At 43.9% G+C, this 11,974-nt stretch overlaps 1 protein-coding gene across 1 annotated transcript; it reads right to left on the bottom strand.

The window, feature by feature from the left end:
• Positions 1–6,091: 6,091 nt before the first annotated feature.
• On the bottom strand, positions 6,092–11,221 carry LOC122403788. Its single transcript, XM_043407517.1, has one exon. It carries the CDS (start codon positions 11,219–11,221, stop codon positions 6,092–6,094), a length of 5,130 nt encoding a protein of 1,709 aa, XP_043263452.1.
• Between the last annotated feature and the right edge of the window lie 753 nt (positions 11,222–11,974).

Below are 11,974 nucleotides of genomic sequence, written 5' to 3' on the forward strand. Positions count from 1 at the left end.
AGAACAAGCGAAACGCTTATCTGCAATAACTAATTTTGGACTTTATGTAAAAGAAATCTCATCGTTGCTGCGATTAGAGATTTCGAACAAACAATCAACCGAACGCATAAGTGGTCGTAGTGCACGCCGCGCGTGACGCGACCGCGAGCGCGAGGAAGTGATTGTACGTTGCAGTCGTTGCCGCGACCGCGACGTAAGGGCCTCAGGGTGCAAGCACCCAGAATCCCTTTAAAGCTATACGGCTTCGGAGCCTCCCAAAGGTCCTACCGATAGTTCGGTACCGCCTCGTGGAGTGTTTACCGTGTAAAGGCCACTGCGAACCCTCTCCGAAAACCCGTCAGTGTACGAGTCGACCGTACACTCAACGGCGGAGTTCGGGTTCAAAGCGCCTCCCTTCCGCCACACCGCCTACCACATACGGTCCCCGTGAATACGGTCGCCGGGTAGGCTTTATAGTGCGGTTGGACCAGCCCGAGGTTTTTCTGTATAAATTCGCTTACTGTGCAGTCTCCGATATTAACGGTCGCAGGAAAAACACGCCTCGCGCGACGTTTATACGACACCAACACGGTGAGCGTGCTCACGGGACCCACTCACTTGGAGCCTTACGACCTCCATTTGGTGACGCGTCCGTGGCATCGCAGAGCCCCCGACGGAATCGAGTCCAGTCTCATCTGTTCAGGGCAAAAGTCTCGTCGATAGTTTAAATAAAAAACTATCCGCGAATAACGAAATACAGTCCACTAGATTACGCTAAACGACAGCTGATCTCCCCCTCCGAGCGCACCGATAGTCGCTAGGAGAGCGAGTCGAACAGCTGACGAGCGTGTTTACATTACGTGCACGCACGTATTTAATTTGGTTGATCATTTGTTTCAGTAATCAAGGATTGACCCAACCAGGCAACACCGGCGAGGCCTTCCACCCCCCTGGCCGTTGTTAAAAGTCATATTATTTATTTTTTTTGTTTATTTGATTTTTTTTAGTTTTTTTAAATTTTGTAAAAATAAACGGTTTGTCGCAAAGCGACAAACGAAAAAACAAATCAAATCTGTACAAGTTCTCTTTCCCTGTCAACTCCCTCATTCCGGACCCTGGTTAGAACCCTTAGATTCTAACACATGGTTTAACATTAGTGCTGGAACAATGGAAAAGAATAGAGTTATTGAACGAAAGTGCATTAGGGCATGCCTTGATAAATACAGATGGGATCAATCGAACTTTACTAGAATGATCAGCAATTATTGATGAAATGAGAGTAAATTTAGCTTGTCTGTGTATCGTCATCGTGTGAGATGCCGCGCGAACGACGCGCGAAATAATCGATAAACAATGGACGGTTGAAATCGACGATGGGTTTTTGTTACGGGAGCACGCCGTACGGCAGTTCTATTCTGTAAGCCAGTGGTCTATGTTCGGTGGTATTATTAATGTGAGAAGTGTCCTATGTTAAATAAATAAAACAACAATCGGGAGACGACATTGGATCATTATTTCAACATGGTAGCAGGTCCGTGGTTCATTGAGTAAGCGAGGGTATGGGAAAACGTGGCAGCGGTTCGAAAAGTGATATAAAAGGTAAAGAGAGGTCAGGTGAAGTGATCAAAAACTCAGTGAAACAGGAAGAAAGTGGAAAACGATTTGTGGATATCGTAAAGAAAATTATAACGTTGAATAAAGTGAATAAAGCTTCTGAAGAAAACGAACAAAAGAGAGGAGTCAATATGGTGGACGAGTTCAAGATGACGCTACCAATTTTCGATGGAAAAGACTACAGCACGTGGAAGAAGAGAATTACAATATTTTTGAGGATGAAGAAGTGTGAGAAAGTTATTGAACGAGAGAGATCCGGAACGGATAATGATATGGAATGATACAGATTTGAAAGCGATGAACTATATATATAGTGCCTTGTCAAATAGACAAATGGAATTTATAAATGATGAAACAACAAGTTATGGAATAATTAAGAAATTAGATAAACTATATCTGCGTGAATCAACCTCACTACAGATATGTGTGAGAAATAAATTGGATAAAATTAGATTAAGAGATTATACAGAAACAAGTGAATTTTACAGTGAGTTTGAAAAATTAATAATTGAACTAAAAAATGCAGGCGCTACAGTGACTGAAAAAGAAAAATTAAACTACATGTTGAGAACGCTGCCAAGTTCATTAAGTCATATTGGAGATTTAGTCGATGTATTACCCGAAGGAGATAGAACTGTAGATTACGTAATTAATAAAATTGAACTATGCGAAGACAGAGAAAAAGAGGAAAATCAAAATTCAAGAAATAAAGGTGTGAATTCAAATGTATTCAAAAGTGAGATGAAAAAGGACAGAACGTGTTATAAATGCGGAAAACCAGGGCATTTTCAGTACGAGTGCATGAGTCAGGGCAGCGCTGGAAATTACTGGAGATACTCGAGGGGAGGTGGACAGCAGCAAGCGCGAGGTGGCGCACGCCATTACCACCAACAGCAGCGAGACGGCTACAGCCAGGGCAGAGGCAGCGGCAACATCAGAGGTCGAGGCGCAGGACAACGGGGACGAGGCGGTCAACAACGGCAAGATCGTCAGAGCGCAGACTAAGGAAGGATGACCTTCGCAACTGAGGTAGAAAATAGAGTAGGCTGCAATGTCGAGGTGAATAATTGCGAAAATAAATTAGAATGGGTCTTAGATAGCGGATGTTCGGATCATATTATAAATGAAGATAAATATTTTGTAAAGGTTAGTAAATTAAGTAATCCGATAAGTGTGAAAGTTGGAGATGGTCGTACAGTAAAAGCAACTAGTGTAGGAGATATTATAGCTAAGTTTGTGACAAATTATAATGAAACGGAAATAGAATTAAAAGACGTTTTTTTTGTAAAAGGAATGGATAGAAATTTAATGAGTTTTGGAAAAATCGCAGATAAGGCCAAAATTGTTTCAATAGGAAATACCTCAAAGATTTACACGAGAGAGAATAATTTGATAGCAGTCGCGAATAAGGTGAATAATTTGTACAAGATAAATACCGTTTTTGAAAGTAAACAAAACTATGTGACCGAAAATGTAAAGAATGGTATGACGTTGAAGGAAAAATATCATAGGATGTTAGGACATCTAAATTTTAAGTATTTGGACATCTTGAGTCGGAATAAGTTAGTCGAAGGACTACCGAGTAATTTAGAGAGCGAGTATTTGAAGTGTGGTACGTGTGTACAAAGTAAAATGACTAATACGAGGTTTGAAAATAATAGACAGAGAGCAAGGAATATAGGAGAAATTATTCATGCAGATGTAAATGGACCCCATAGGATAATTGGATTTAGGGGGGAGAAATATTTCTTAATTTTAATAGATGATTATAGTAAAGCTGCAAAAGTATACCCAATTAAAGAAAAAAGTAAAGTTTATGATTGTTTTGTCACGTATGTAAATCAATTAGAAAATTTAATTGGAAATAGAATTAAGCGATTAAGATGCGATAACGGAAGAGAATTTTTAAATAAAGATATGTATATTTTGCTAAAGAAAAGGGAATTTTTATTGAGCCGTGTTCTCCGTATGTTCACGAATTGAACGGAACGGCGGAACGATACAATAGGTCGGTAATGGATACCGCGCGATGTTTATTATCTGATGAGAGAATAAATGGTAGATTTTGGCGGGAGGTAATTAAAACAGCTGTTTATTTAAAGAATAGAACTTTGACAAATACAATTGAGAAAAAGACTCCGTATGAAATTATGATGGGAGAAAGACCCGATATTAGTAACTTGAAATTATATGGGAGTAGAGTTTTTGTAAGAGTCCCGGAAGTTAAAAGGGAAAGTAAGTGGGATAGAAAAGCAGAGTTAGGGGTATTGGTCGGATACGAAGAAGTAGGTTATAGAGTCTTAATGAATAATAAAGTAATTATAGCTAAACATGTTGATATTGTTGAAGAAGATGTAAATTTAGTTGGATTTACAGATAACGAGGAAATTAATGGAAATGAGTTAAGTGAAAATGAGATTAATCAGGAATGCAAAAACGATGTTGAGGAAAATGAAGATAACGATTCGGATGAAAAGGAAATGAATGAAAGTAACGAGCATGTGAATAATGTACCAAGTGCTAGCGATAAAAATGTAACATTACCTAGAAGGTCAGAGAGGAAGAAAGGTCTTGTAAACAGGTATGGAAATCCGATAACGAATTGTATTTATGTAAATTACGTAAGCGTAGATAATCCGGAAAACTATAATGAGGTGATAAATAGTAGTGATAGTGAGAAATGGCGAGATGCGGTGAATAGAGAAATTGAATGTTTAAATAAGAACGATACATGGAAATTAATTGGAAAACCAAAAGAGGAAAAAGTATTAGATTTAAAATGGGTCTACACAAAGAAGTCTGAGGATAAATTCAAAGCTAGAATTGTAGTAAGAGGGTTTCAACAAAAGGAAATACTTGAGGACATTTATTCACCTGTTGCGAGAACACAAACGTTGAAAATATTATTAACTTATTGCGTACAGAACGGTTTACGGATAGATCAAATGGATGTAGAAGCAGCATTCCTAAATGGAAAAATTAAATCCGAAGTATATGTAAAACAACCTCAAGGGTACGATGATAATACGGGAAGAGTATGTAAACTTATTAAGTCTTTGTACGGACTGCGCGAAAGTCCACGAGCGTGGTACGAATGTTTAGATGAGTATTTGACAGGATTGGGATTTAAACGTAGTGAAATTGACTACTGTTTATATTACATGGAAAATAATAACGAGAAAATTTATTTGATAATTTTCGTAGATGATTTATTAATTTGTGGTAGAAATAAAAAATTAATAGAATTTATTAAGAAGAAGTTAGCTGTAAAATTCCGAATGAAAGATATGGACCAGATAAGAACTTATTTAGGAATAAATATTAACTATGAGTGCGGGAAAAATTCTATGACATTAGACCAAGAAAAGTATATAGAGTCATTGGCGAGAAAATATGAAATCGAGGAAGCTAAGTTGTATGCTACTCCAATGGAACAAAATCTGAAATGTGAACCTGCTTTATCAGTGTCAAATGATATTAAATATAGAAACTTAATTGGGGCATTGTTGTATATAAGTTCGAGTACTAGACCGGATATTTGCTATTGTGTGAATTACCTAAGTAGATTCCAGAATTGCTATGACCAAAGTCATTATAAGTATGTGTTTAGTCCGAACCGAAAGGATCGTTCCGGAGTAGTAAATTTGCACGTGGTGTGCCGACTAAACTAAATTTTGAAGGACCACCCCTTATTCAGGGGACTAACGAGACGTTTTACTATTCTATTGTATTTTAAAACTCAACAAAAGTATACACTGATCAGATTAGGAACGGCTAGCGCACTATCTGTTTGTCAAATGGTAACTAAGTACGTAAGCAAGCAAGTAGGCAAGTAAGCGACTAAGCGAATAAGCGAGTAATAAGCAATAAGGTCGAAATCACGGCATGCCGCCGTTTTTATACTGCTGACTTTGGGGCGGGGGTGCGACGATGCCGACGTAGCTTGGCGTCCAAGGTGGAGGGTGCTACGTTTGGCAACTCCGGGGACTTTCCACCGCGTGCGTCAGCCCTTGGGCCCGCGTACAAACCATCGACGAAAACAAGGGAGGCCCAAGGCGAAGAGCCGCGCACATGTGGGCCATCCGACAGTCTCTTGGGGCTGCAACCACTCGAGACTGCCTTCGCCAACCAAGTTTATGACACTTTGTCCCTTTTGTTTAGCGAAACTCTAAGATATTTTTTGCCCATGCTGGCCTTGACGAAACTCTACAAACGCGGTTCTATGTCATAAACCTGGTCGACTCACCGAAGCCCAAACATCCCGCCCACCTTGAACGCTCAAGCGTTTAATATACTGTAAAAACTAAACATAAACTAACTAATTGGTACGATTCATGTCGATGAATTAAATGCTCACGGTGGATACAATTTTAAACTATGATGCTACTTAATGCTACTCCGGGGAGGTTACAACTATATATATTTTTTTTTAAGAGCTAGACTAGTCTATTAGTATAACAAGTACTGATTGATAGTGAATGGGAACAGATCCCAAGAATTACTCTACGTTCGGTTGTGAGCCGGGGGTATTTTCCGCAGCGTCTTCTTCCTCTGCCAGCGGTAAGAGGCAGATTCTTGTCACCGGCCTCTTGATAATGCCATCAGACACCTTGATGGACACCACCCGGATTATCCCATCGGTGCCTGGTTGGAGCTCGGTAATTCTCCCAAGACGCCAACGTAATGGTGGGATGTTGTCTTCTCGTATGACGACTAGGGCACCTATCTTCACTATGGTTGGTGAATGAAGCCTCCATTTTTGACGTTGCTGGAGATGGTGTAAATACTGCTGCTGCCAACGCTTCCAGAAATGTTGCAGCATCTGTTGGACTAACTGATGCCGGTTTAGTCGATTTTGTTTTAGATGCAATAAATCCTGTTGCGGCAGGGCGGTTAGTGCATCTCCGATTAAAAAATGTCCAGGAGTGAGAGGAGTGAGATCATTGGGATCTGACGAAAGAGGATGAAGAGGGCGGGAATTCAAGCATGCTTCGATCTGTGCTAGTATTGTGTACAGCTCTTCGTACGTGAGGCGCTGTTCCCCTATTATTCTTTTGACGTGGTGTTTCGCTGATTTGACAGCACTCTCCCATAGACCCCCAAAGTGCGGCGCATGTGGCGGGATCAGGTGCCACTGTATCTGCTCCTGTGCTAGTAAATTTCCTACCTTCGCGTGGTGTTCTTTACTATTTAGTAACACTCCTAATTCATTAAGATTGTTGCGTGCTCCAATGAAATTTCTACCGTTGTCTGAGTAGATACAGTGACTCCGTCCCCTACGAGCTATAAACCGATTGAGGCAATTCAGGAAGGCGTCAGTGCTCAAGTCTGTTGCTAATTCTATGTGTACAGCCTTGGTGACGAAACATACAAATATACAAATGTAGGCCTTGTGTGCGGTGCGAGCACGCCCGCGTTCCCTAATTAATAACGGACCGGCATAATCGATTCCGCAGGTAGCAAACGGTCGAGCAGGAGTCACCCGAGTTGCAGGCAAGTCTCCCATGATCGGATTTATGCCGGTCGCTTTTGTTCGGAAGCAACGAATGCATCTGTGTATTATTTTCTTAACCACGCGCTTGCAAGCTAGTATCCAAAACCGATTGCGCAACGATGCGCTGGTGAGCTGACACCCCGCGTGGAGCAATCGACAGTGTTCATAGGTCACCACTAAATTCGTCAATGGGTGGTCCGAGGGTAGAATCAATGGGTGTTTCTGATTGTAAACTATAGGAGCGTTTCGGAGTCTCCCGCCCACCCTGAGCAAACCCTTTGAGTCCAGGAACGGATTCAGCGAGGCTAATTTGCTGGTTTGTGCTAGCGGGTTAGCTGCTTGTAGATCGCTGATTTCCTTGCCGAAGCACTCTTGCTGTACGAGTTTGATTATTGTCTCTTCGGACCGAGCTAATTCGCGTGCTGTTAAAAATGATTGCCATGAATTTGTGGCGTTAGGTTGCACGGCGAGGGTTTGACTGTTCTCCCGCGTTTTGGATTTTAGCCGATCTACGAACTTCCTACAGTACGCTACAATTCTAACAAGCCTAGAGTAGGATGAAAAACGGCAAAGGATGTCCGTCGGGCAATTAGGTGTTGCGACATGACTACGAACGTGGTTGATCTCTTCCGGCATTGTGTCTGGGATTGTCTCGATTGAGGGCCATTCGTGCTGTTCTTGTAATAGCCACGATGGGCCAGACCACCACAGGTCTGTACGCCTTAACGTTGTGGGGTCGGTGCCTCGTGAAATCACGTCGGCAGGGTTGTCTTCCGAAGCCACGTGGTGCCAGTTTTCTACTGACGTAGATTGTCGAATTTCTGACACGCGGTTCGCCACGAAGGTCTTCCAACGGTTTGGTTGACCTCTGATCCAGGCTAGAGCAATTATGGAGTCTGACCAGTAATGTTCGCACTTGAATGCTAACTGTAACGCGTATCGGATTCGTTTGACTAATTGGGCTAGCAAAAGGGCACCGCATAATTCTAGCCGCGGAAGGGTGGTTGTTTTCAAAGGAGCGACTCGAGATTTGGCACAAAGCAATCGCACCGTGTACCTGCCGGTCTCGTCGAGCGACCGCAGGTAGATGCACGCACCGTAGGCTTTTTCCGACGCGTCCGAAAACCCGTGCAGTTCTACTGCCCTTGCGTTATCGCATATTACACGGCGCGGTATTTCTAATGTCTTGACCTGGTTCAATTCTGTACGAAACCTTGACCATTGGGCATGAAGATCTTGATCTACACTTTCATCCCAACCTAATTGCAGCTGCCACAAGGTTTGCATTAAAATCTTGGCCCTTGTAATTACGGGACCGACTAAGCCGAGTGGATCGAACACCTGAGCGATTTCAGAAAGTATGGTGCGTTTAGTGATGCGAGTATAGATTGGCTCTCTGACCGAGAACCGAAGCTCGTCTGGTTCGGAAAGCCATATCAATCCTAATGTTTTGGAATCCCCTTCGGGAGGTTTGATCTCCTTTTCTATGCTAGACCGATCATGCAAGATTTCGGGCTTGTTTGATGCCCACTTTCGTAACTGAAACCCTGCTTGCCCTAGAACTTGTGTCAGCTGTTTCTTTAATGCCTGTGTTTCCCTTACTGTCTCGCATCCAGTGAGCAAGTCGTCTACGTAAAAGTCATAAATTATCGCACGACTTGCTAGAGGCGATTGATCTGCACATTCTAATCCTATCTGGTGCAAGACGCGAGTGGCTAGAAATGGGGCCGAAGATGTACCGTATGTCACCGTATTCAATTCGTACGTGTTGATCGGACCGTCCACACACGAACGCCAAAGAATGCACTGGTACTTCCGATCCTCTGGTCGGACGAGCACTTGTCGATACATTTTCTCTACATCTGCCGAAAGTACAAATTTGTGCTTTCTGAATCGAACTACGATGGAAAAAAGGTCGTCTTGTACGGTCGGCCCTACTAATTGTATGTCATTTAATGACAGGCCCGAGGACGTTTTTGCCGACCCGTCAAAAACTATTCTGACCCGAGTCGTGGTGCTAGAGGCCTTGAAAACTGCATGATGCGGCAGGTAATACCTAAGGGTAGTGCTAGTTGTCGCTGTGTCGCGTCGAGTCATATGTCCAAGTCGTTCATACTCGTGCATGAAGGAAATGTATTCTCGGCGTAAATCGGGTTGCCGAGCTAGTTTACGTTCAATGGCTGCGAATCTTTTTTCAGCTTGAGCTCTCGAATCCCCTAACTGGTTGATGCTGTTTGTAAATGGAATGCTCACTAAATATCGGCCGTCATCGTCGCGTCTTGTCGTCCGTCGAAAGTGTTGTTCGGCGTCGTTCGTCGCGTCGGTCAACGGTCCGTCCTTGTCTGATGTTACATTTTCTAATTCCCAAAATCGCGCCAGGCTAGTATCTAACTGCTCATTCGAGACCACATAACAATTGCTAGTTCGCGTTCTACGGTCTGTTGAATTTAACTGTCCTCCCAGAACCCAACCTAATCTCGTCTTTTGCCAAATCAAGCCTTCTGTTCCAGCCTTCTGCTGTCCGATGCACAGGAGCTGCCAGAAGAGTCCTGCACCTATCAGCAGGTCAACTTGCTTTGATTTGGCAAAGTTTGGATCAGCTAATTGCATCCCCGGTGGGCACGATGTGCTCGTCCGATCAATCGGGACATTCGGCATGTCTTCGGTGATGGTTTTTAGAACGAGACATGAGACGTTAGCGCGAAAATTATTGTGTCTGGATGACACGGCTACCTGTGCCCTCGATCGTGTAGAGCTGACCGTTCTACCTAACCCGCCGACCGTCATTTCAATGTTCGAGCGCGGAAGGCGTAATCGATTGCACAGTGCCTCGGTTATGAAATGGGCCTGTGATCCGGCGTCTAACAACGCGCAACATTCATGTTTTGTTCCCTTGTTATCTTCTAAGTAAACTATGGCCGTGGATAAAACTGCATGGTTGCCAATGTTATTAGCTAAGTTTGAGACGCAGGAGGTCGCGGGTGTTGGAACGGGCGCGACAGATTCCGAATTTCGAACGAAAGGCTCTGAGCCAGCGGAAACAGAGGCCTGATCTCGATGTAACAACGTGTTGTGCCTTTTCCCGCATTTCCTGCAGGAGCCTCGTGTGCAATTTTTAATTTGATGGCCTTGTTGCAGGCAGTTAAAACAAACTTGTAATTGTTTCACGGTAGCATGCATCTCCGAATGAGGCATACCTTTCAGTTTCTCGCAATGTTGTAGCGAGTGCTCACGTTTGCACAATATGCATTGAGTTTGCATATTGGCAACGTGCGAGGCTACGTAATCTGTTCTGGGTTGAGGCTTGGAGTGACCGGGTGGTTTGTACAAGGGTCTCGAATCGCTACCTGCGGGCTGTCTACCTGCTGGGGCCCGTTCAAGATATTTCGCCTGCTCTTCAACAAATTCTACGAAATTTCGAAACGTTGCGATTTCTGTCAATCTAAGGGACCGTTTTTCCCATTCCCTTTGTGTCGCAACATCTAATTTCCTCGACAAAATCAAGACTAGCAACGTGTCCCAATGTTTGGTTGGCTGGCCTAACGCGCCTAGTGCTAATACGTGGTTATTTGCGTTATCTACCAAGTCGCGAAGGGTTGTGTGCGTTTGCTTGTGAACCGATTGTAGGTTCAGCAAAGCGTTACCGTGGTGGTATATCAACGATTTAGGGTCTTCGTATCTATTCTTCAGTGTTTCCCAAGCTAGCCTATAATTCTCATCAGAAACACCCAATGACCTAATTACTCGAGCCGCGCTCCCCTTTAATGCCGAATTTAAGTAATGGAATCGCTGAATATTACACAGTGATACATTTTGGTGTATCAACGAGACGAACGTGTCGCGAAACCGCAGCCAGTTATTATAATCGCCATCGAATTCTGGCAACACGATAGTGGGGAGTCGCGGGGTAGCTGGCAATTCCGTCGGCGCGGACGTTGTGCTGGGCGACGGCGACGGTTGAGTGGACGCGCGCGATCTCGAAATGTACCCTTCTACCTTTGCCATCAAGTCGAAGTACGTTGTTTCGAACGTGTCCCTAAAAGCCGCATGCATGGCCTCGTCTTGTGTTTCTGCAACCGCTGACTCTATTTTCGACTGAATGCTCTCGAATTTGTAGTATATCGCTTCATTCATTCTTAGACGTTTTTCTAACGAGTCTATGGGAGTCGCGCTCGCCGATGTCTCAAAGAAGTTCGCGAAACGCGTCAAAGTGGCCTTCAATTGGCCGCGCTCGCGAATTAGTGTTGTCAAGCCGTCCATTTTAACTATAATTTAGCACAGACCGAAAAAATGCGGGAGTGGACTTACGGAAGGAGAAGATGCTGAGTCGTCTTGGTGGTGACGTCCAGCGAAGTCGTCCTGTCAGAGCTCGATTAGCTATCTCGTCCAGGGGCGGCGATGTACACGTTGACGTCGCCTGATGCCTTCCTGGATGCTGCTCTGCTGCGATGCGTCGTCCGCTGCTAGTCAGAATGTGCGTCCAGTACGTGGACCACAGCTTCCGGATGTCTCGAAGATTTCCAATAATGAAGTATTGGACAATACTTCCGATGCTGTATCGGTGGCAATCCTATCTCGTCCAGGGGTGACGTTGTCCAAATTGTTGACCCGTCCGAACCGCTCTGGATGCTGCTTGTCACCGATCTCAGGTTTCTGGCTCCAAAAGCTGAGCGCAGTTGCACTCCTTCTCGGAATCACGTGTTCTGTGTTGAGTTCTATCAATTCTTCGATACTGTTGCTGCGTGGCACTGACCGGCCACAAGAACTATATGTGACGTGGTTCTTATCCGGCTCGAAGGACCAATGTTTAGTCCGAACCGAAAGGATCGTTCCGGAGTAGTAAATTTGCACGTGGTGTGCCGACTAAACTAAATTTCGAAGGACCAC

The sequence above is a fragment of the Colletes gigas genome, unplaced genomic scaffold (genome assembly GCF_013123115.1).
Source record: "Colletes gigas isolate AHSC1104 unplaced genomic scaffold, ASM1312311v1 Colletes_gigas_Sc00074, whole genome shotgun sequence".
Lineage (NCBI taxonomy): Eukaryota > Metazoa > Arthropoda > Insecta > Hymenoptera > Colletidae > Colletes > Colletes gigas.

Excerpts from the sequence above, each read along its gene's own strand:
- LOC122403788 (XM_043407517.1), bottom strand. The coding sequence starts at position 11,221 with ATGAATGAAGCGATATACTACAAATTCGAGAGCATTCAGTCGAAAATA.